A 24,166-nucleotide genomic window follows, 5' to 3' on the forward strand; every position below is an offset into this window, starting at 1 on the left:
TATAGTTTATTTTACTATAAATAAATTTACATGTTTTATATTAAGGTATTATATATAAAATAAACATTTTTAGATCAGTAAATTATTTAAAAAAGAAAATTTTACAGATTTAAGTTTTTTATTTTATCAAGGTTTAAAGATCATTGTAATGAATATAAAATAAGCATGTTATAGATTATTATTTTATATAAAATAATGTGTTTACTGACATCAGGACAACTGAGTGATGGGGCTTTTATTGTGGTGGGGAGATGTTTAGCATCCTGTCCCTCTGCTGCCCCCTGTGGACGAAAACTGTTCTTATAAATAAACATAGACTTAATTTTTCTTTTTTTCTCTCAGCACTGAAAAGTCGCTGTTCACAGTGGGTCACATGACCAGAGAGCATCACCTCCTCTGATTGGCCAGTCTGCTCTGGAGGGGCCGGACTTTGGAGAGGACTTTGTGGGGGGGTCCTGTCATTGTCGTTACACACTTAGTGTTGGCAGGCAGAGTTGTTACCGGGACAACAGGGGGTGTGGCTCTAGGTGGAACAGCTGCTGCTGCTGCTGTTGTTGTTGTTGTTTCTGGTGTTGTTGTTGTTGTCGTGGTAACCACAGCCAGGCTGTTGGTCTCCGTGACGACAGGTTTGGTCAGAGTGGTCTTGATCTCCGCCCTCCTGGCCAACGCCGTCCTCAGCTTTTCTCTCATCTCCTCGATCTGCTCCTGTAGCTCCTCCAGCTCGCCAGGATGGGGCGGGACCACAGGAGCAGGGGGCGGAGCAACAACCGAGGAGGGAGGAGGAGTCGTTACTGGGGGAGGGGCTCCTGCTCCAAGAGAGGAGGCTAAGAGGCGAGAGGGAGGGGCTGATGAGGAGGCAGATGATGAGGAGAGGGACAGCACCAGACCGGCTAACGAAGCTGGACCTCCATTCTGACACACGCTACTGTTCTGCACCGCTGGTGTCTTCACTGGCCCCTCCTCTTCACCTTTGGCCCCGCCTCCCTTGGTGTCAGTGTTGGCGATGCGAGCCAGCAGGCGGCGGGTGTTCAGCGTTTCCAGGTTGAAGTGGACTCGTTTGAAGTCTCGGGCATCTTTAACAGCGGCAGCAGCGTCTTCCTTCGTGGTCTCATTATTCCATCTGGCCGATGCTCCAGGGACCGGAGGGGCGGGGAGGCCCGAGGGGGGCGGAGCCTTCTGCAGGTTACAGCTTCACAGGCACAGAAAGACAGTTGATAAGACGACCTGCGTGTGGAGCCATCAAATAAAATCTTTGATTCTGGTTTTTAACATTAAAACGACCTCAGACACCAACCTCTTCTCTTTCTCTGCCTGCTGCTTCTTCACGTCCTCGTACGTCATGTTCAGAGCTCGGTGGATTTTCTGGGAGACGACCAGAGAGAGCAAACACAAACCGTCATCACACACAGAAATCAGCTTTCACCTCTGAGTGGATTCATCTGTAAAATGAAGAGCTCCTCATCTACAGAGAACTATCGAAACTATCCTCTCATTTAAACCCAAAATAACAGGCTAACAGGCTAACAGGCTAACAGGCTAACAGGCTGACATTATGACAAGCTAACAGTCTTAAGGCCTTTGCACACCAACTGTGACGCGAATACATCACAATCTGTGCAGCTATTCTCCTCCAAACGATGTCTTTTAATCGTTGTCTTTGTAGTTTTATGTCTTTTGTCGTAAAGATCCAGGTGATGGGACACAAGCACAATCAATGTTGAATGTTTCAGTGGGTGACACGTCAACAACAAGTGTTTTGATTGGTGGGATGTGTTCTTGTTGCAAGCGAAACTTTGGAAAAATGGACCTTGGTCTGAAAAATAAAAGTGGTGTGAAAGCTGGCATTGAAAAACAGTAGGTTCGAAAAAAAAATAGAGTGCAAAGTATTCGCACGAAAAATACGCATCTGGTTTGCAAAGGGCTTAACAGTCTAAGGCCTGAACCACACGTATATGGATATTTTTTTGATCGGATATCTTTGTCCTCGTTTAAAAAAAAAATCTCCGTCCACACCACAGAGATATCTCTGTCCATACGAAGAGGCCAAACTGAAAACGATTGCCTCTGGAGCCTGCAATGCCATGCCTGGCTGGTAAGTGGCAGGTTAGCAAAATGTGAAAACCATAGAAGAAGAACGTTATGAGCATGCGCAGTCAAACACAGTGACTTGTTGCTAGGCGCTTGACGTCATCACCACGGATCCACTCAACTGGATATTTTTTTATTTCTTCACTTTTTAATCCGCTTTTAAAAATCTCTGTTTGTGTGGGTGAAATCGCCGTGTTGGTGTGGTTGAGAGGCCCAATCGGACAGAAAATGTGCGTTTAGGAATATATCCATATACGTGTGGTTCAGGCCTAAAAGTCTGACAGTCATAAAGTCTTCGAGTTTGATGGTCTTGAAGTCAAGCACACACCACCAAGCAGACCTGTTTGGTTCATCTCGGTACGGTGCACATTTTGCGGCATTTCCACTGACTGATCCCGGGACAGATCCCCAAAAAACCGAGACGAGCCGTCACACTTTTTGGGACCCTTTTGTTTGGGTGCCAGACTGAACAGACCCACTCTCTGAAGGTGGAGCTACAACACTGCAGACCGTTGATTGGTCAAAAGAATCGTCACTTCCTGTGCAACAGCTGTATGTCTCCTGGCGGCACACAGACTTCTCTGAAACAAAGCTTGATTGTTCTTTGTATCAAAGAGCTACATGACAATCACAGAGAGGACGAAATGCTGCATGTCTTCATCTGTGCTCTTTGTTTACTGTGTCGCGTTTTTCTTCTTCGTTGGATTTATTAGTGGGGTATTAGTGCTGCTACGGCGTCACGCTATTGTTTAACAGATGCAGCTTTTGGCATCTGGTTCCCACGCCGCCCACCATGAGAGGGCACAGTTTGCTGTGGAAACACAAACGGGATCAGGCTAAACTTCAGTGAAGTCTGATCCTATTTGCATTTCCACAGCCAACCGTGCCCTTTTGTGGTAGAAGGTGCGTAAGCTGGATGCCGATAGCTGCATCAGTTTGATATTAGCGTGACGCCGTAGCAGCATGACACAGTGTACCCCACTAATAAATCCAACGAAGAAGAAAAATGTGATACGATACAATATACTTTATTGTGTTTTTGACTCGCTTAAACAAAGATCAACGATGGAAGACATCCAGCAATTCTTCTTCTTTGTGATCACCATGTAGCTCTTTGATACAAAGACCAATCAAGCTTTGTTTCAGAGAGGGCTTTGAGCCACCAGGAAGTTGCACAAGAAGTGACGATTCTTTCCACCAATCAATGGACTGTAGTGTTTCTAACTCCACCTTCCGGGTTGGACTGGTTTAGTCTGGCGCCCCTAAGGAAGGGTCCCAAAAAGTGGGACAGTTCGTCTTAGTTATTTGGGGATCTGTCCTGAGATTAGTCAGTGGAAACACCTCAAAATATGTGCCGTGCAAGAGAAACCGAAGTGAACTGCTTGGTGGAGACACGGCTTTAGAGTCTTCACTGTGACACTCTCACTCTTTGACAGTCTACAGTCTAAATCCTGCAGTCTGACAGTCTTAAGGCTGTGTTACGCTTTCTGTGTGAACAGGACGCGCGGAAATCAGACGTACGAGATCAGCATGAGAGAAAGTGTGAGGCTTTTATGCTTTTTAACACCCTATGTGGCGTCTGTTGGTGTCCATTCCTAAGCTGCAGGGGGCAGTGCATCACAAACATACGTCTACCAGAGTACTAAACCAGAGTCGAAGAAGTTTGCCTTTGTTTACAACATGACATATCTGTCCCGGACATTTATCCTGGTTAATTTAACCGATTTACCACTCGGTTGTCACAGTGATCTCCGGGTGAAGAGTGGTACAGATGCCTGTATTTCTGCACTTCGACCACTAGGAGATCCCGTTCTTCTGCCATTTTGTCCGTGTGTCACGGCCCGGCAGGATAGAAATTTTTGAGATCAGAGTCCTGGACTCACCTGAGAGGTGTGCAGCCAGTACTTCAGGTTCTGTCTGCGACGAATGTGCGGCAGGACGAGTCTGTAGAAGGCGTGTTCACAGGTCAGAGTCAGCAAAGCCCCGCCCACTCCGACACACAGCAATACGAAGAGACCTGAGAAGTGACTGATCCCCATCTGAAGAGTCTGAGGGAGGAGAGGAGAAAAATGTTTGATGACATAAAACAGTTCAGATGAACGGAAACGAGGCACATTAAGACTGAACCAATCAGAGCGCAGCAGACTGACCTCTGTGACGGCGAAGACGCGGTTCCCACATGGAACCACTTTGTACCACTTGTCGTGCAGCAGGTCCATGTAACCCTCAGACTTGTACCTGCTGATGAACTCGGAGATGTTGGAGGTCAGAGGTGAGTTCTGGGGGAGGCCGATACCGTAACCTAGCAACAAGAACGGGAAGACAAACAATAAACAACACAGCTCTGAGCCCTGGGTTCAGTCTGTCAGGCTGCAGTCAGGACTCAGGGTGAAAAAACACCTCTCAGGCTGTATTCATGAGTAACTGTGTGTGTGTGTGTGTGTGTGTGTGTGTGTGTGTGTGTGTGTGTGAGCGTCTCTGATGAAATCAGATGAAACACTCTAACAGGAAGTGAACTGCAGAAAAAGAAAGAGACACGCTGGAGTTTCTTTACTTCTGAGGACCTGGAAAACGAGACAGATCTGCAACTGTCACCACACACACACACACACACACACACACACACACACACACGCACACACACACCTCAGTGTCTCACCTTCGATAGCGAACGGTTTCCCGACAGTTGCCAGTTTGCAGTCTGCGTCGATGGAGACCTCGTAGTCCAGCAGAGCTTTGTCCATGATGAAGGCGTCCAGCTGAGGAGGGTCTGACCTTCAACACCGAGCAACACACTTAATGTGGCAACCATCCAACACAGCAACTACAGCAAACATGGCAACTACAGCAAACACAGCAATTTACTCAAACTACTTTTTTCCAAACATAGCAACTTAAATTTCTGGCAACGACTTAAAACTTTTTGGGAAAGTTAGTCTGGTCCAGTCTGGTCCAGTCTGGTCCAGTCTGGTTTCTGTCTCTTACTTAAGAGTAGCGACGCCTTCAGGTGTCGTCGGTTCATTGAAGCGTCTCATGTACTCGTGCATCTCAGGGAAACTTTTCTTCATGTAGTCCTCGGCGCTGCTCTCCCTCACGGTCCCAAACCTGAAACCCCACGAGGGATGGTGGAGCTGCAACCAACAGGGAAGAGGACGACGACATATTGATGAGATAATGCAGTAAAGAGATATTATTATATAGAGATATTTCAGAGATGTTGTAGAGATGTTTCAGAGATTTTGTCCAGCTGTTATTGAGATGTTTCAGAGATAGTGAACAGGTGTTGTAGAGATGTTGAAGTTGCTGTGAAAGAGATGTTTCAAAAATGTTGTAGAGATATTTTACAGTTGGTGCAGAGATGTTTCAGAGAAGTAGTTCAGATGGGAAGATTTACAATTTTTGTAGGTATTACTAAAATGTTTGAGGTGTTGTAGAGATTTTGAGTTTATGTGGAGATGTTGTAGAAATGTTGTAAAGACATTGTAGAGTTTATGTTGAGATGTTGTAGAAATGTTGTAGAGATATTGTAGAGTTTATGTAGAGATGTTGTAGAGATATTGTAGAGTTTATGTAGAGATGTTGTAGAGATGTTGTAGAGTTTATGTAGAGATATTTTAGAGTTTATGTAGAGATGTTGTAGAGATGTTGTAGAGTTTATGTAGAGATATTTTAGAGTTCATGTAGAGATGTTGTAGAGATGTTGTAGAGATATTGTAGGGTTTATGTAGAGATGTTGTAGAGATGTTGTAGAGTTTATGTTGAGATATTTTAGAGTTTATGTAGAGATGTTGTAGAGTTTATGTAGAGATATTGAAGAGTTTATGTAAAGATATTGTAGAGATGTTGTAGAGATGTTGTATAAATATTGTAGAGATATTGTATAAATATTAAGATGTCTCAGAGATAGTGAACAGGTGTTGTAGAGATGTTGAAGTTGCTGTGAAAGAGATGTTTCAAAAATGTTGTAGAGATATTTTACAGTTTGTGCAGAGATGTTTCAGAGAAGTAGTTCAGATGGGAAGATTTACAATTTTTGTAGGTACTACTAAAATGTTTGAGGTGTTGTAGAGATTTTGAGTTTATGTAGAGATGTTGTAGAAATGTTGTAGAGACATTGTAGAGTTTATGTTGAGATGTTGTAGAAATGTTGTAGAGATATTGTAGAGTTTATGTAGAGATGTTGTAGAGATGTTGTAGAGATATTGTAGAGTTTATGTAGAGATGTTGTAGAGATGTTATAGAGATATTGTAGAGTTTATGTAGGGATGTTGTAGAGATGTTGTAGAGTTTATGTAGAGATATTTTAGAGTCTATGTAGAGATGTTGTAGAGATGTTGTAGAGTTCATGTAGAGATATTTTAGAGTTTATGTAGCGATGTTGTAGAGATGTTGTAGAGATGTTGTAGAGATGTTGTAGAGTTTATGTTGAGATATTTTAGAGTTTATGTAGAGATGTTGTAGAGTTTATGTAGAGATGTTGTAGAGTTTATGTTGAGATGTTGTAGAGTTTGTGTAGAGATATTGTAGAGTTTATGTAAAGATATTGTAGAGATGTTGTAGAGATGTTGTATAAATATTGTAGAGATATTGTAGAGATGTTGTAGAGATATTGTAGAGATGTTGTAGAGATGATGTAGAGATGTTGTAGAGATGTATAAATATTGTAGAGATGTTGTATAAATATTGTAGAGATGTTGTAGAGATGTTGTATAAATATTGTAGAGATGTTGTAGAGATGATGTAGAGATGTTGTAGAGATGTATAAATATTGTAGAGATGTTGTAGAGATGTATTAGAGATGTTGTAGAGATGTGCCGGTAACTGAATCAGTATTTGTCGTAGCAGCAGCAGGCAGCGCGGCTCTGAGTCAGTGTTTAAAATAAGGAGCTTATCACACAGACGGACTTTGATTAAAGTTCTGGGCTCCCAGCAGCCTTTGCTGTTGAAACACTCAGTGATGCGTTTCCTCTTTAATTAAAACATGGCGGTGATCTCCAGAACACATTTAATTCGTCATTATTCACCACAGGACAGGAGAGAGTCTGAGCTACAGCCGACACAACACCTGAAGAGTTCACTCCTTTATCTTCATCAGCCGCATCAGTGGGGCTTATCACTGACATCATCATCATCATCATCATCATGTTTATAATTAATATGATTTTTATTAATAACACCAGCACATCATCATCATCATTAGATTAATAATTAATATGATTTTATTAATAACACCATCATCACATTTATAATTGATGTGTTGTTTTTCAAATCGCTTTTGTGTCGTTGTGTTTCGCTGTTTGATTAAAGGATTACAACGAGACTCTGTTATGATGAGATAAAGCTGACGATCCATAAGATACGTGTGTGTGTGTGTGTGTGTGAGTGTGAGTGTCTGATGTTAAAGCATCTGAGCCTTTCAGTCGGATTATCCAATCAAACAGAAACTTTTTATCAAACTATCTGAAACTGAGCTGAACCAAACAAACAGAAACACCAACGGGACCCAGAGATCAGGATTTAATGGATCAGGTTTTTATGGATCAGGTTTTCACGGATCAGGTTTTATTAATTGATTGATTTGAATCTTTGTAGTTTGGGTTTGGGCTTTCTCTCTTCAGACTGATTATTCCAGTTTCAAGTTTTGTTGTTTTTTTATCACAGGAAGTCAAACGTTTTCTCAGAGTCTCCTGGTCTTGTGGACTCAAACCCTTTACAGGCTCTCACCTTGGCATCATGGATCCCAGAAACCTCTTCAAAGGTCTTCTCTCCCACCATGACGGCGGCGAGGTTGGCGGTGTAGCTGGACAGCACCAGCAGGCAGAAGATGGCCCACAGGTTCATCAGGAAGCGGCCCGTCCAGCACTTGGGGGTCTTGGAGGAGACGGTGCGTCCGAACAGGATGGCGTAGCACAGGTTGAGGGCCGACGAGTACGAGAACACCCTGACCCTGTTGCGTCCGTGAGGCGTCATGCCGTAAGGACTTTTCCACTCGTACAGTGTGAGGAAGAGCGCCGTGATGTGCAGCGCGAGGAAGATCCCCACCCACATAGACCAGTGCAGGGGCCACATGAAGGCCCCGATGGGGGCCGCCGTGTCCTTGCTGCGCACCAGGATGCCCAGGCTGGTGGAGAAGAATGGCGAGGTGAAGTCGATGACTCTGCTCCGGGCTGAGTTGATGCTGAAGGAGGTGACGGCCATGTCTGCCAGACCGTTCAGGAGGTCCCCCACCAGCCCGGTCCAGCGCCCCCCCTTCCACGCTCCGTACTTCCCGTCTCCAACGATGTAGAGGTCGAACTCGAAGCCCAGGTCCTCGGCCAGCTTCTCCAGCAGGTCGATGCAGTAACCATAGCAACACTTGCTGTATTCCATCGGCAGGAAGCTGCCGTTCCCCGCCGCCACCTCCCTGAAGACCCGCTCCAGAACCTCCGAGCTGTTGGTGCCAGCGTCCAGGCAGAACTGACCAGCCGGACAGCTGCCCTCGTCGTCCACGTCCCGCGTGAACACGAAGGGATGCTCCACCAGAGTCACCACACGGATACGGCTGCCCGCCGCCGGCATCCCTGCCCGCCAGCGGCCTCTGATCCGCCTGCCGGCGCCGCCCTCTGTCCTGTGGGGAGGTTTGGGCCCTTGCCAGACTCCCTGGTCCTCCACCTGCAGCTCCCCTCCCTCCCAGCTGCCCACCGTCACCCAGGTGGGCTGACCCAGCGCGTCCCGCCGCAGGCTCCAGATGTGGAAGCGCTGGGAGGTCAGGACCTGAGAGAGGTTCTGGTGGACTCGGACGGGACCTGTCAGACCTGAGAAAGAGGTGTTGGACAGGAACCTGCAGGACGGGGACAGAACGACAGGTCACACACAGACAGGACGGAAACAGCTGTGAAACCATCCATCTGTCTGTGTCTGGGGTTTGTCGAGGTGGAGACGGTCTGAGAGGGTGAAGATAAAAGATGAGGAGTGATGAGGATGAGGAGTAACCTTCATCATCAGCAAACAGGAAGTAGCAGCTGATGTTTCAGAATAAGAGCGTCTGAAACAGAGAGCCCGTCTCACATTAACGCGTTGATTCTTAAATCAGGGCGACCTGCAGCTGATGGCGTCAGAGTCTCTGTGATCCTCAGACCAGGTCTCAGCCTCCTGACCCAGTTCTGGTCTGACAGTCAGATCTTAGCGGGTCCTTGTGTTCAGGTGTCAGTCTGATGAGTGGGTGTGTGCTCTGGTTTCTGATTAACACTCTGAACTTTCTGTTCCTCTTCACGCTCTTTTCTTCCTCTGCAGCAGATAATCCGTCCTCCCAGGATTTCCTCTTTCACTCTGAAAGTCATTTCATTTACTGCCAAACGCTTTGATCTTTTCCTGTCAGTGAACTCCACGCTGCGCTCCAACCTTTAATCCCCCTAAAACCAGCTCGTCTCCTTCACACCTGCACCTCATTTCCTTGTCTCCTTCACACCTGTATCTTGTCTCCTCATCTATATTTGTGTCCTTCACACCTCATCTCCTTCAGTCTTTCAGCTCATGTCCTGGTCATCTTTAAACCTTCAGCTACTCTCCTTGTTTCCTTTAAACCATCAGCTTCTCTCCTTGTTTCCTTTAAAACTTAAGCTACTCTCCTTGTTTCCTTTAAACCTTCAGCTACTCTCTTTGTTTCCTTTAAACCTTCAGCTACTCTCTTTGTTTCCTTTAAAACTTAAGCTACTCTCCTTGTCTCCTTCAGAGGATCAGTTGGTGTCCTTGTTTCCTTCCAATTTATCTACTCACCTCATCTCCTTTAAACCTTAAGCTACAGTCCTTGTCTCCTTCAAATCTTCAGCTACTCTCCTTGTCACCTTCAGACACTCAACAATCTCCTTGTGCGCTTCAGACTTTCATCTACTCTCCTCGTCTCCTTCAGAGCATCAGGTGGTCTCCTTGGGTCCTTCAGACTCCAAGCTACTCTTCTTGTTTCTTTAAACCTTTATCTACCCTCCTTTTCTCCTCAAGACCATCAGCTGCTCTCCTTGTCTCCTTGTCTCTTTCTATTTCTCCTTGTCTCCTCCAAACTCAGCTACTCTTCTTGTCTCCCTTTAACCTTGATCTACTCTCCTTGTCACCCTCAGACCATAAGTACGTCTCCTTGTCTCCTTCGTACTCAACTACTCTTCTCGTCTTCTTTTAACCCTAAGCTACTCTCCTCCTAGACAAGGATACTAACTCACGCTCTGAGGGTGACAAGGAGTTACTTTCCTTGTCTCCTTCAGAGCGTGAGTTAGTATCCTTGTCTACTTTGAGCCCAGCTACTCTCCTCATCTCCTTTAAACCCTAGCCGATTCTCCTTGTCTCCTTCAAACTCAGCTACTTTTCTTGTCTCCTTTGAATCTTGATCGACTCTCCTTGTCTCCCTCAGAGCACCAGTTTGTCTCCTTGTCTCCCTCAAACTAAACTACTTTTCTTGTCTCTGTTATACTTAAATCTACTCTCCTTGTATCCTTTAGATCTTTAGCTTCTTTCCTTGTCTCCTTTAGAGCCTCAGTTGGTCTTCTCATCTCCTTCTAACCTTAAGCTACTCTCCTTGTCTTTTCCAGACCATCATCTACTTTGCTTGTCACCTTCAGACACATAGGAATCTACTTGTGTGCTTTAGACTTTCAGCTAGTCTCCTTGTCTCCTTCAGAGCATCAGGTGGTCTCCTTGGGTCCTTTAGACCCTAAGCTACTCTCCTTGTTTCCTCCAGACCTTTAGCTACTTGTCTTGTTTCCTTTAATCCTTCAGCCACTCTCTTTGTCTCCTCAAGACCATCAGGTGGTCTCCTTGTCTCTTTCAGACCTTCAGCTACACTCCTTGTCTCCTTTGAACTCAGCTACTTTCCTTGTCTCCTTTTAACCTTGATCTACTCTCCTTGTCTCCTTCATACTCAACTACTCTTCTCGTCTTCTTTAAACCTCAAGCTACTCTCCTTGCTTCCTTTTAACTAAGTAACTTTCCTTGTCTCCTTCAGAGCGTGAGTTAGTATCCTTGTCAACTTTGAGCTCAGCTACTCTCCTCATCTCCTTTAAACCTTTGCGGATTCTTCTTGTCTCCTTCAATCTCAGCTACCCCCCTTTTCTCCTTTTAACAATAAGCTAGACTCCTTGTCTCCCTCAGAGCATCAGTTTGTCTCCTTGTCTCCTTCATACTAAACCACTTTTCTTGTTTCTTTAAAACTTAAATCTACTCTCTTTGTCTCCTTTAGATCTTGAACTTCTCTCCTTGTCTCCTTTAAATCTTTAACTTCTCTCCTTGTCATCTTCAGAACCTCAGTTGGTTTTCTCGTCTCCTTTAAACCTTAAACTACTCTCCTCGTCTCCTTCCAACTCAGCTACTCTCCTTGTCTCCTTCAGAGCATCAGTTGGTCTCCTCGTCTCCTTTGAACTCCCTACTCTCCTTGTCTCCTTCAGAGCATCAGTTGGTCGCCTCGTCTCATTTGAACTCCCTACCCTTCTTGTCTCCTTCAGACCCTCATTTACTTTGCTTGTCACCTTCAGACACTCAACAATCTCTTTGTGTGCTTTAGACTTTCAGGTACTCTCCTTGTCTCCTTCAGAGCATCAGGTGGTCTCCGTGGGTTCTTTAGACCCTTAGCTAACCTTCTTGTTTCCTCCAGACCTTTAGCTACTCTCATTGTTTCCTTTAAATCTAAAGCTACTGTCCTTGTGTCCTCTAGACCATCATATGGTCTCCTTGTCTCTTTCAGGCCTTCAGCTACTCTCCATGTCTTTCAAACTCAGCAACTTTCCTTGTCTCCTTTTAACCTTAAACTACTTTCCTTGTCCCCCTCAGAGCATCAGTGTGTCTCCTTGTCTCCTTGGAACTCGCTACTCTTTTTGTCTTCTTTAAACCTTAAGCTACTCTCCTTGTCTCCTTCCAACTCAGGTACTCTTCTTGTCTCCCTTAGAGCCTTATTTTGTATCTTTGTCTCATTTCAACTTGGCTACTCTCCTTGTCCCCTTGAGAGCATGAGTTGGTTTCCTTGTCTACTTTGAACTTAGCTACTCTCTTTGTCTCCTTTAGACTTTCAGCCACTTTCCTTGTCTCCTTCACACCTTCACCTGGTCTCTTCAGAATTTCAGCTTCTGTCCTTGTCTCCTTCAGACCTTCAGATCCTCTCATTGTTTCCTTCCACTCTTCAGCTTCTCTCCTTGTCTCCTTTAGACCCTCAGTCAGACTTTAGACACAGAACCTGGACTCTGCGTTCACTCTGGTTTTTAATTTCTGAACTTTTTATTCTTTAAACTTCCTGAACGGAGCAGGAGGAGGAACTAACGGAGCTGAAGAAACAATCAGACACAGAGCTGAACGCTGAGCTCAGATAAAAAACGCTCTGATGGGCAGAATCATCACACACACACACACACACACACACACACACACACAGAGACCTAAACGTTAACACTTTAAGTTAATTGTTGTGATTTTCTAATATTAATGATGAACAGAGAGAAAGTTCATTTCCTTTTTCTTCTTTTAGCTCCGCCTGTTGCACATCTGTGGAGTGTGTTTAACTGTGTGTATGTTTGGCAGTGTAAACGTACGTTTGTCAATAAAGCTTTTTGAAATGAATTTGAATTTGAGAGAAAGAGCTGGAGGCTGTGTAATAAATCTCTTCATGAATAAAAGTTAAACCTTCATCATATTTATATTCACACAGACTGGAAAACACTCGGGCTGTTTTCATGAATACAAATGTGTGTGTGTGTGTGCGTGTGTGTGTGTGTGCATGTGTGAGTGTGTGAGAGTGTGTGTGTGTGTGTGAGAGACTCCTCCCACCTGAGAGGTGATGGTGGAGAAACCAGAGTCACAGCTGCAGCAGGAACACGTAAATATTTCAGTGAGTCTGATTAAATCTGTTTTTAGTTTTATATTTATTCATGCAGCTGATGATCGTACACACACACACACACACACACACACACACACACACACACACACACACACACACACACACACACACACACACACACACACACAATTCTGCAAAGCTTCTGATTCACATCCTGCAGACATGACGCTCAGACAAACAGGAAATGAACGATGAAGGATGAGTGGAAATGTGGGACAGCGGCAGACAGACCCTTCCTCCTCCTCCTCCTCTTCCTCCTCCTCCTCCTCCTCCTCCTCCTCCTCCTCCTCCTCCTCTCGTTCATGATAATCAAATCGTTAAACATTCTCACCTGGACAGGTATTGTCCTGATGATGTCACCTCGTCATAACAGTTCTTCATGTTTTGGATCAGGGCCAGGTCTGGTCTGACCATGGTTGCCGTGGTGACCGCTCTGGTGATGAGCATCAGTGCATCTCTGACGTAGAAGTCGAGTGGCTTCCTCTGGACCTCGCCGTACGCCAGCAGGCCAAGCGGCAGTCCAATGGCGTGCAAAGCGTCAGGACTGAGAGGCTGGCCCAGAACCCAGTGCATCATGGGTAATGTCAGTCCTAAGTCCTGTGCGCTGCGTAGAACCGCCGCCGCGCACTGTGGGTCGTCTCCAAACAGCAACACAGACGCTGGCGAGGACTGGTTCTGCCTGAAGTGTCGGGACAGGAAGTCGTGGATTTGAGTGTCGTCATGTGACGACTGGGTCAGGTTCAACACGGCACGCAGGCGCCAGTAGACCCCACCTCCAACGTCCCACAATGCACCTCTACTGCTCTGACCGTCCAGCAGCTGCAGAAGATGACCAGACTCCTCCCACCCCCGACACAGAACCACGGTTCCTTCGCTCCAACCGGACCGCTGCAGAACCCTCAACAACAGGTCCGACAGACTGGACTCTGGAACCCCGGTCACCATCTGCAGGTGGTACTGGTTCTACACAGAACCAACAGGACCAGGAGATTCAGGAAGACCAGGACGACCAGGAAGACCATAGAGACCAGGGAGAAGAACAGAAGAACAGAGTTAGAACATTTGTAGATCGATCTAGAATCAAACAAATACAGAATTCAGGATCCAGACACAGACTTATCACGCTCTACTGTTTCTACTAAACTTAACTGTTTCTGCTGAACTCTGCTGTCTTAACTACTTACCCACTGATGATGTCATTAAATACACTTTAACTTTTTCAGCTCAACAACACAGATGTCTCTCTGTGCGACCGACCATAAATCACTTCCTGTTTGGCTCAATGTTTACATAGAAAACTATAATGTAGCTGTGTGAAGAACACAGTGGGGAAAATAAGTATTGAACGCGCCAATTTTTTTTCATCACATTTATTTCCAAAGATACAATTCAAACAAAATTTCTCCCACTCATTGGTATTAACTCAAATAATCCACACATGAAAAGAAATCACAACGTTCAGGTCCATAAATAATGATTATGGTGAATTAAGCACGATAACACAGGAAAAATGTGAACACGCTTGAACACGCTTTTTTGAAACCATTTGAGAGTCAACTTTGCCGTGTGCTTTGGATGGTTGTCCTGCTGGAAGGTCCAGCCACGTCTCATCTTCATCATCCTGGTGGATGGTGGTGGATTTCTCCTCCAAACATGGTCTGTAGTATGACAGCCCAAAAGTTCAGTTTTGGTCTCATCTGAACAGACAACATTCTCCCAGTATTCTACAGGCTTGTCAAGATGCTGTTTAGCAAACTTTAAACCAGCTTCAACATGCCTTTTCTTGAGGAATGGAGTCTTGCGGGCTGAGCGTCCATAGAGGCCATGGTGGTGGAGTGCATTGCCTGTTGTTTTCTCTGTAACAATTGTACCTGCTGCCTCCAAGTCTTTCTGGAGCACTTTCAGGGTGGTCCTTGGCTGGTTGAGTCCTCTTCTGACTATCTTTCTGACTCCCTGGTCAGAAATCTTCAAGGAGCTCCTGTGCGTGGCCTGTTGATGGTAAAGTGGTGCTTCTTCCACTTGTGAATAATGGCCCCAACGGTGCTGACTGGAATATTCAGGTGCTTTGATATAAGTCTGTAACCAGTTCCATTCTGATGCTGAGCAACAATCAGGTTGTGAATGTCTTCAGAGAGCTCTTTGCCTTTACCCATCATGAGGTGTGTGCTATTTAACTGCTTGGTGTAAAAAACACCTTTTTTATAGGACCATCAATTTGCTCTAGCCCAGCTGATGTTGGTTTGCACTAATTGGAAGTTAAAGTAATAATTTCAGATTTCAGGTGGTATGGTGCATTTCCTTGCTAAAGTATTCAGCCTTTCCATGGTGTGTTCAATACTTTTTAAGATGCTACTTGAGTGTCAGATTTGGATTGGTGGGGCCCTCTGAATCAAACCTTTTAACAAAAAGTCAGTCTTATTTTCCCCACTGTAAGTCAAATGGTTTTATTTGGAATGTTATAAACACTAAACAACTGTTTCTATGGCCCTTATCTCACTTTATTTAACACACACTGATCTGAAACGCAGAGGAAGCATCTCCACACCAGCTCTGCTTCTATTCCTACATATCCCATGATGCCCCAGTTTGCACCGGCCTTGAGGGGAAGGGGGGATTCAGCTGCGGGGGAACAGAGTCAGCTGATTTTATTATTCTAACCTCAGGGAACACTGACTGCTTCAGTCTGCAGAATTATCTTTAACGACTTATTTACATTTGTAGCTGGCTGTGGCTCAGGGGTGCAGCGGGTCTCCTGAATGTTTAATCCCAGGCTCCCAGAGCCCACATGCAATATCTCCCAGCAAACATCAACATCAGCCTTTTGCTTCTTTTCATACGAGAAAAGCCTAACACAACCTAATTTCTATTTGCTGAGGTGTAGCAGCGTGGGGGGAAAAAAACAAACTTTTTTTCTGGCACTAGGGGGCAGCACCTGAGGCCAAACACACTTAAAGCACTACCTGAATCTGTGCGAAAAAAAATTCTGTATCTGAACTGTTTATCAAAAGTAATCTCAGTAATGAAGGCCATCTTCATCTTTATCACAATCATCATCATCATCACAAAAATTACCATCATCACAATCAACATCATCATCTTCATCTGAATTACCATCATAATCATCTGTGTGCTCTCATCTGAGTTAACATCTGTTCCAAGGGTGTTTGTTCATGTATGGGAGTGTGTGTGTGTGGGTGAGTGTGTGTGTGTGTAAGAGGGAGAAAGAGAGTGTTTTGGAGGGTTCCCCAGCTTTACAGTTTCATCTCACTAAAAGCTTGTTACAGTCCAGAGATCAAGGAGTCTGGCTCTCATCCACTCCATCACTTCCTGTTTACATCCAACATTGAGCCAATCAGGCGGCTCGCAGCCAGCTGGGCTTCTTTGACGACCTCAACCAGGACTTTGAGTAATCGACATTTGTAAATTTCTTTATTAACAGGATTGAGATGAATCGTCTCATTTTCAAGGGGGTCATGAGAACCAGCCCACTGTGGACCAGATTAACAGGAGTAAACAACCTTTAAGATGAGAGCTCACAGACTGAGAGCCAGGCTTACAGAGGGTTATGTTAATGGTGGATCATGTTTACAGTGGTTCCCAGTTATTGAAGGTCACGTTTACTGTGGGTAATGTTAACAGTGAGTCATATTTCTAGTAAGTGCCATTAACAGTGGGTCATGTTAACTATGGGTCCCAGTTACTCAATTTGTGTGTACTGAGAGTACAGGTTAAGGTAGGTCATGTTCAATGCTGGTCCCAGTTACAGTGAGTCATGTTTACAGTGGTCCCAGTTAATGTGGGTCCCAGTTAATGTGGGTCCCAGTTACAGTGAGTCATGTTTACAGTGGTCCCAGTTACTGTGGGTCCTGGTTGGTGAATCCTTTTTACTATGGGTCAAGTTACTGTGGGCAATTTGACTGTTGTTAATGTTCACTGTGGGTCCCAGTAACTGTTGGTCCCAGTTCCTGCAAGTCCTAGTTACTGTTTGTCTGAGTCACTGTTGGTCCAAGTTACTGTTAGTCCCAGATACTGTGGGTCCTGGTTACTTTTTGTCTGAGATACTGTTGGTTCAAGTAACTGTAGGTCCCAGGACCTGTTGGTCCCAGTAATGTTGGTCCAGTTTACTGTGGGTCATGTTTACTGTAGGTCCAAGTTACTGTTGGTTCCAGTTCCTAATGGTCCCAGTTCCTAATGGTCCTAGTTACTGTTTGTCTGAGTTACTATTAGTTCAAGTAATTGTAGGTCCTAGTTACTGCGAGTGGTTACTTTTTTGTTTTCGTTACTGTGGGTCCCAGTGAATGCTGGTCGTGTTTACTGTGGGTCCAAGCTACTGTTGGTCCCAGTTAATGTTGATACCAGTTACTGCAGGTCACATTTACTTTGGGTCCCGGTTACTGTTGGTTCCAGATCCTCCGGGTCTTAGTTACTGTTTCTCTGATTTACTGTTGGTCCAAGTTATTGTGTGTCATGTGTACTTTGGGTCCAAGTTACTGTTAATCCCAGTTACTGTCGGTCCCAGTTACTGGGGTCCTAGTTACTGCTAGTCTGAGTTACTTTTAATCCTAGTTACTGTTGGTCCCAGATACTAAAGGTCAGGTTTACTTTGGATCCCAGTTACTTTTGGCCCCCTGTTACTGCTGTTGGTTCCAGTTACGGCCAGTCACGTTGGGGGTGGGGTGGGGGGGTAAGGAACATATTTTGGTCAATTTAGAAGGAGAGTAAGTGGGGGGTAGGACATGAAAAGCTTTAGCTGCTGTCTTCTCCTTTACAGACACTTTGAATGTTTATTTAGTATTTATGAGCAATTGTGGTATTATGTACCCTTAAATTGACTGTTTTTATTTTCAACTGTTTTCTTTGTCTGAAATAAACTGAAACTGAAACTTAAACAGTGGGCCCAGTTTCTGTGGGCTCTTGTTAGGGTGGATCTTGTTTACTGTTGGTCCCAGTTTCTGTTGGTCATGTTTACTGTGGATCCTGGATTAGATCTAGACCATGTCACAAGCAGGACTCAGTCTGACCTCAGGTACCATGAGTACACACCTGTGCAGCAATTAGAGAGTTACAGAGGAGAGGACAACTTCCTCTAAAGGACAGAAACCTGAAGCAGAACTCGACTCAGCTTAGACAGACAGCTGCTGAGACAACAAACAACAAACAAACAAACAAACAACAACAACAACAAACAACAATAGTTTTCACAGTCATGTTGGTCAGACAGAAATCTGCTGACATGTTGTGCTGCTTGTTGTTGACAGTTGTTGTGTTGGTCAGGTGTTTCAGTTGTAGATGTGTTTTTAAAATGTAGTTTCTGTGTTGTAGCATGGAACAGCTGTTAGCATGAAGAAAGCGGATTCAGGAGAGGGAACTCTCACTCTGATGTTTATTTATGAACCAGAGTCCTGACTCACTGAGAGCAAAGCCTTCTGGGAGAACAGCTGCTGCTCTCTGCTCCATGCAGAAAAATAAAACTGAAGGAACTTCAATCAGCTGATGAGCAGCCAATCAGCTGATAGGCTGCTACAGTTTGATCCCTCACATTCTGCAGTGGTATGAGGAGGTCCAAACCTCCCTCTGCTCCTCCTGAAGGACCTCCAGCTGGATCGGATCCTGATTCTGGAGGAAGCCAGCCTCCTCCCGACTATTTAAGATTTCTCTTTTCTGAAACCGATCTGAACAAACTCAGGCTGTGACTCCATCCGGTTTCCTGCTTCCTGTCCCCGTCACTCAGCCAAACAGCTCGCAGCAGATGCAGGTGTCACCGTGGAGTCATAGTAACAGCAGGAAGATCAAAGGGGCTCGCACAGGAGATTCAAGGGAGAGACACACTCCATCAGAGCGTGCACACACACACACACAGACACACACACACAGGCAGACATACACACACAGAACAGACAAAACAATCTCTCCTTCTCCGTCTCCCCCCTCTTCCTCTCCCTGGCTTTGAAGCTGGCTGGTTGCCATAGTAACAGAGAAGGTTATGTTCAAAGTTTTAGATTTCCCCCTGATGATACTCTTCATGTGTGTGCGCGTGAGAATGTGTGTTCGCGTATGTGTGTGTGATAAGCAGGCCGTGGTTCTGAGTGTAAGTAGCTAATTATCCGCTCGTTAAGTCTCTAACGAGGGACTCTTAACGAGATTCTGACATCTCATTCAGAGTTTAAACATCACTTCATCATTACGTCTTTTAAAACCTGCTCTTCTTCACTCATTCAAGACAACTTTTCCCAGGATGCAAAGGGTCAGGGTTATGTATTTATTGTAGTTTGAACGGTGACACCAATAACATTCAGTACCAATAACTGCTGACTGTGGGTTGGAGTCAACATTAGCCTTTAGCTCGTGCTCTATCACTCTTCTGTTTATCTTTCTTCTGCACTTCTGTCTTTTTCTGTCTGACAGTTAGGCTCCAGTGTCCACCATCACTACAAAATTAATCACAGAAATTGTTTTCAGCAGAGAAAAACACAGATTTTTCCATCTCTTTTCCTCATGTTTGTATTTGGAGTGGATCGTTACTTTGTATGGCTCATTTGTTGGTCGTGGACACCAAACTGGTTTTGTCTTCAGTGACATTTTTACTACTTTTCTCCTGAGTTTGTCTGGAGATCCTACATGTAACCATGGCTGCATTGTTTACATGTGAAATCAGCTGTTAGCAGCCTGTAGCATATCAATGCTAACTGGTGCAAGGCCGGATGTTTCCCACAAGGTGAGAAGAAGGAGGTGAGGATGACGTGCTGGTTCTCAGGTGTGAGCTAAGAAGTGATGACATGGACCTGTCCTTCCATCCATCGTTATTGGGAACGTAAGATCTATTTCCAATAAGATGGACGAGCTAGCTGTGCTAACCCAGCAACAGAGGGAATACCAGAAGGCAGAGCAGCATCATGCTAAGATACAGGATCCAGGAGACAGAGACTGAACAGACTGCTGAAGAAGCTCAGTCCTGGACCCTGTGGAGGTGGAGACTGGCTGACTGGACAACGATGGACAAGCTGTCAGTATCTATTTTCTTATGGAGCTTTTTACACTTTCTATACACGTTCTTACTTTTGTTTTCTTAATTGCTCCTCCTGAATTTCCCCTCAGGGTTAGATAAAGTGTTTTCTATTTTATTCCATTCTATTTCTATGTACTGTTATTATTTGTAGATAGACCGAACTTCTGGACAAACAGGCCCTAGACTTTCAGGGTTGGTACATTGGCACCCCACAGGGATCCGTCCTCAGCCCCATCCTCTACACCTGATTAATCCCTGACTGAGTCGCCTCCCACAAAGACAACATCCTCCTGAAGTGTGGGGATTTCACCACACTGATGGGACATGTCACTGGCCAGCCTGGTGTCATGGTGTGAGGACAACAACCTCACCCTCAACACAGACAAGACGAAGGAGACAACAGTGGGAGCCCCCAATGTCAACTGTCCTACCCCTCAGGCTGGAGGTCCAGGAGACTCAAACCTCTTTCTCCCCACTGCCATCCCACTCAACAACTGATGGGAGTCCACTGCCTCATGTACTTCATGCTAGTTTGCACATCATGCATTTCTATTCACATTTCCACTGCCTCACTCTTAGACTTGTTATATATTTGCATAAATTGAAATTGTTACTGTATTATAGATGACCTGTGGATGGTCTGCTGATGATCTGTGGAGGTCGTAGGATAGATGAGTCAGATCCCCTGATCTGCATAGTTATTTTTTTTTCTTTGCTTTATCCACTGATGAGTGTAATGGCGAACACAACACCAAACCTGCAGCCTCTACGGCCCCCAACCTTGTTTGAACCATGGACCAGTTTAACGTCAGGCAATATTTTCACAGACTTTCCAAAAGAAACTTTCCAAAGATGTTTGTTTTTCGTCCATTTTACTAGCGTGGGGATTTGGTGTCAGGAATGAGTCATAGACAGGTATGACGTAGAGATTGCAGGTCATTTTTCAAAATAAAACATTGTTCAGATAAATCAAACTGAAACAATTTAGGTTGAGTATTTTTTGTGTACCAATTGGCCCCTGGACCTGTACTGAGTCGCGGCCCAGGGGTTGGGGACCACCGCTCAACAGGACAAGTTTCACTGTTTTTTAAACTAAGATACTAACTGGCCAACTTTGAATGAATGACTAACTTAATTTCCCAGTAAAGCTACCTACTGACCGACTAACCAACTCACTAACTAATAATAAAATGTTTATTTTGGAAATTTAAAAAAAGTAAGACTTTTTTGCTAATTATGCAAAAAAATAAATAAATAAATAAATAAATAAATAAATAAATAAATAAATCACAGATTTAACTTCTTTGAAATTTCCAAAAATGATCAGAAAAAAGTAAAAATTAATTTCCAAAGCTAAAAAAATCAAATTATTATATAATAATTAATTAAAAAAAAAAATATTTTGACTAATTATTGTTATACATTTATACTGTGCAAATATAAACTTATAAATTAGCCACTATAAATATATAAATTTTTTTGTTAATATATCTAATGAATTGACTTGTCTGAACTCATATTTGCCTTCATTTATGGAGCTAATTAAATATTTTAACACCCTACACTTATATACACATATACATAATTTTACAAATATATACAGTATACACGCACACACATAAAATACACACACACACATATATACACACACATATATATATATATATATATTTATATATATATATATATATATATATATATATATATATATATATATATATATATATATATATATATATATATATATATATAGATAGATAGATAGATAGATAGATATGTTATTAAATCTTGTCTTTAGTCATATATTTTGTGGGACAGACTGTTCCAAAGTTAAATCCCGCAGCAGGAAGTAAACTGTATCTTTTCCTTGAATCCCAGTTTGATGTTTCACAACATCTGAAAACATAAACAGATTTGACCGTAGAAATAATGAGTTGGTGTGATCCAGGTGTCTGACTTTATGAGTAATTCTCACCGCAGGTTTTTTGAAGCATGGACAATGAATGCATTGAACATTTGTAGGTGTTGACCCAAATCTCTGCACGGTAACTTGAATACAGTAAAACCAGAGAACAGTTCAGATTGTGGACTGGTTTTTGACCCAGAACCTCTTTGACTTTGTTCAGTATTTAAATGTTTTTGATTTGTTTGGTCTACTTTTTTTTAAATGTGAGATTTCAAATTTCATTTCTCATCTACTGTTAGTCCAAGAAATTAATTTTCAGTAACCCTTCCTAAATTTTCCCTATCTATCTCTAAATGAATATCTGTGTTTCCTCTCTGGTTACCAAATGCCTTCTTTTTTTTTTTTTAGTTATACTTACTACTTTTTATCAAACCACATTTCTATTTAGTTCTTTTTTTTATTTCAGTAATGTTTTCAAATTCTCTCTGGAGCAGAAAATACTTAGGCTACATCATCAATGAAGGGTATTAGTTTGAAAACATGTGTTTCCCATAGGCTGTAAAAAGGCTCTCAGTGAGGTCTCCACAAAAACTGCTCCCCCTGGTGGCTGGCTGCAGTATGGGTCAAAAAATCCATCTCCCCAGTCATTCCAGATGGGCTGTGGTCAAACTTTAAAAAATTAATACACCTGGTAGAAATGTTTCTCACGTCTGATTGTTGTGGTTCTTTGAAGATATCATTTGGCTGCCTAGTATTCAAGTCCTCTTTTTTCTGAAAAGTTTTTTTTTCATCAGTCATAAAAGGTTAAAAACGAGGCTTTGTGTAAAGTTTAACAATGATTGGCAGCTGCTGTTGTGTATTTTTTTCGGGGATTGTAAAATATGTCGGGAGGTAGAGACAGGAAGTGATTAGACTCGAAAGAAAAAATAATTATTATCATTTTTGTCACCCAGCTTCACTCAGATTCTCCCAGAATCCCTCACAGTCTCTACTGCACAGACTCTGGCTGCACAACTGGCTGTACATCCTGTGACGGGGGAATTTTGGTGTTACCTTATATATTTCATTAACATACAATATAAAGGATTTGGGACCCAACACTGACCCCTGGGGGACACCACGAGAAAAGTTTAAAGCTGAGAAACAAAGTTCATCCAATTTCACAGACACAGCACCTGACCTCTGACCCCAAACTGTCCAGTGTGTTAATTAACACGTTTTTTGAGGCCAATCATGCAACTAATTAACTTACTAACTGACCTTATAACTAACCCACCGACTATTGACTAACTTACTTACTGACAAACTTACTGACTTACTAATTTAATAACTAATTAACTAAGGTACTGATTTAGTCTCAGCACAGAAACCTGAGACTTCTAACAGGTCAAGGTCAAACTCTTTCTATCACACACACACACACACACACACACACACACACACACACACACACACACACACACACACACACACACACACACACACACACACAGGCACAGAGTGACAGGAACCTGTGAGCGCACGCGCCGCCCTGGGTCCAGGTGTTGATCAGACTCGTACCTGTGTGCGGAGCGGCTCCTCGTGCTCGAACACGCTGAGGAACGGGATCTCCAGGTAGGAGGCCAGCAGGTCCACCTGTAGCAGCTCCTCGCGGCTCTGCGGGAAGGCAAGTACAGCGGAAACCCCCCGCACCACCACGCCCTCACACACAATCCGGATCACGGACTGTGGGTCCGCGGCGGCTGGCTGCCGGGAAACCAGCTCCAGACTCAGGTTGTAGGGCAGAATCCCGTCCCACTCCCGGTCCGGGTCCGGGTCCAGGTCAAGGTCCAGGTCCATATCCCTATCCCGCTCTCGGTCCCGCCTCAGAGCCGCCGTAGCGCGGCTGAGCGCCGTCTGGACCCGCACGCGAGCCGCGCGCTGTGCCGGCAGGAGCGCACCGACGCGCACCGAGTGTCCGATCTGCGTCAGGAGGTGACACGGCTCCGGGTGGAGGAGACACGAAGGCGCGAGGAGGAGCAGCAACAGGAGGAGGACTCGGAGAGCCTGGGACCCGGAGGAAGAGGAGGAGGAGGAGGAGAAAGACATCCTGCTGGGCTCTCCGCATTGCTCTGTCGCCACCGCTTCTCCTCCCGCTCCGCCGAAACACCGACAGGCTGCCGCTCCTCCTGCTGCTGAGGGGAGACTGAGACGGGAGGAGGGGGAGCCGGCAGGAGGGGGGGAGGCTCCGAAAACACAGGAGGTGCAGAGGAGATCCACAGAGAGTGAGAGAGAGGAGAAAAGATGAAAGAGGAGCAAACGAGATGGGAAGAGA

At 44.4% G+C, this 24,166-nt stretch overlaps 1 protein-coding gene across 1 annotated transcript; it reads right to left on the reverse strand.

Moving 5' to 3' along the window:
- Positions 1–53: 53 nt before the first annotated feature.
- Positions 54–24,166, reverse strand: grin3bb (glutamate receptor, ionotropic, N-methyl-D-aspartate 3Bb). The gene is made up of 9 exons (XM_074668353.1): positions 23,413–24,166; positions 13,272–13,903; positions 7,813–8,908; positions 5,074–5,219; positions 4,748–4,863; positions 4,239–4,390; positions 3,972–4,136; positions 1,295–1,362; positions 54–1,189 (listed from the first exon to the last, which is right to left on the reverse strand). The coding sequence occupies exons 1-9, from the start codon at positions 23,938–23,940 to the stop codon at positions 388–390; spliced, it is 3,705 nt and encodes a 1,234-aa protein (XP_074524454.1). The 5' UTR covers positions 23,941–24,166; the 3' UTR covers positions 54–387.

The sequence above is a fragment of the Halichoeres trimaculatus genome, unplaced genomic scaffold, assembly GCF_033239565.1.
Source record: "Halichoeres trimaculatus isolate MK-OKI-2021-1 unplaced genomic scaffold, fHalTri1.1 fHalTri1_scaffold_4, whole genome shotgun sequence".
Lineage (NCBI taxonomy): Eukaryota > Metazoa > Chordata > Actinopteri > Labriformes > Labridae > Halichoeres > Halichoeres trimaculatus.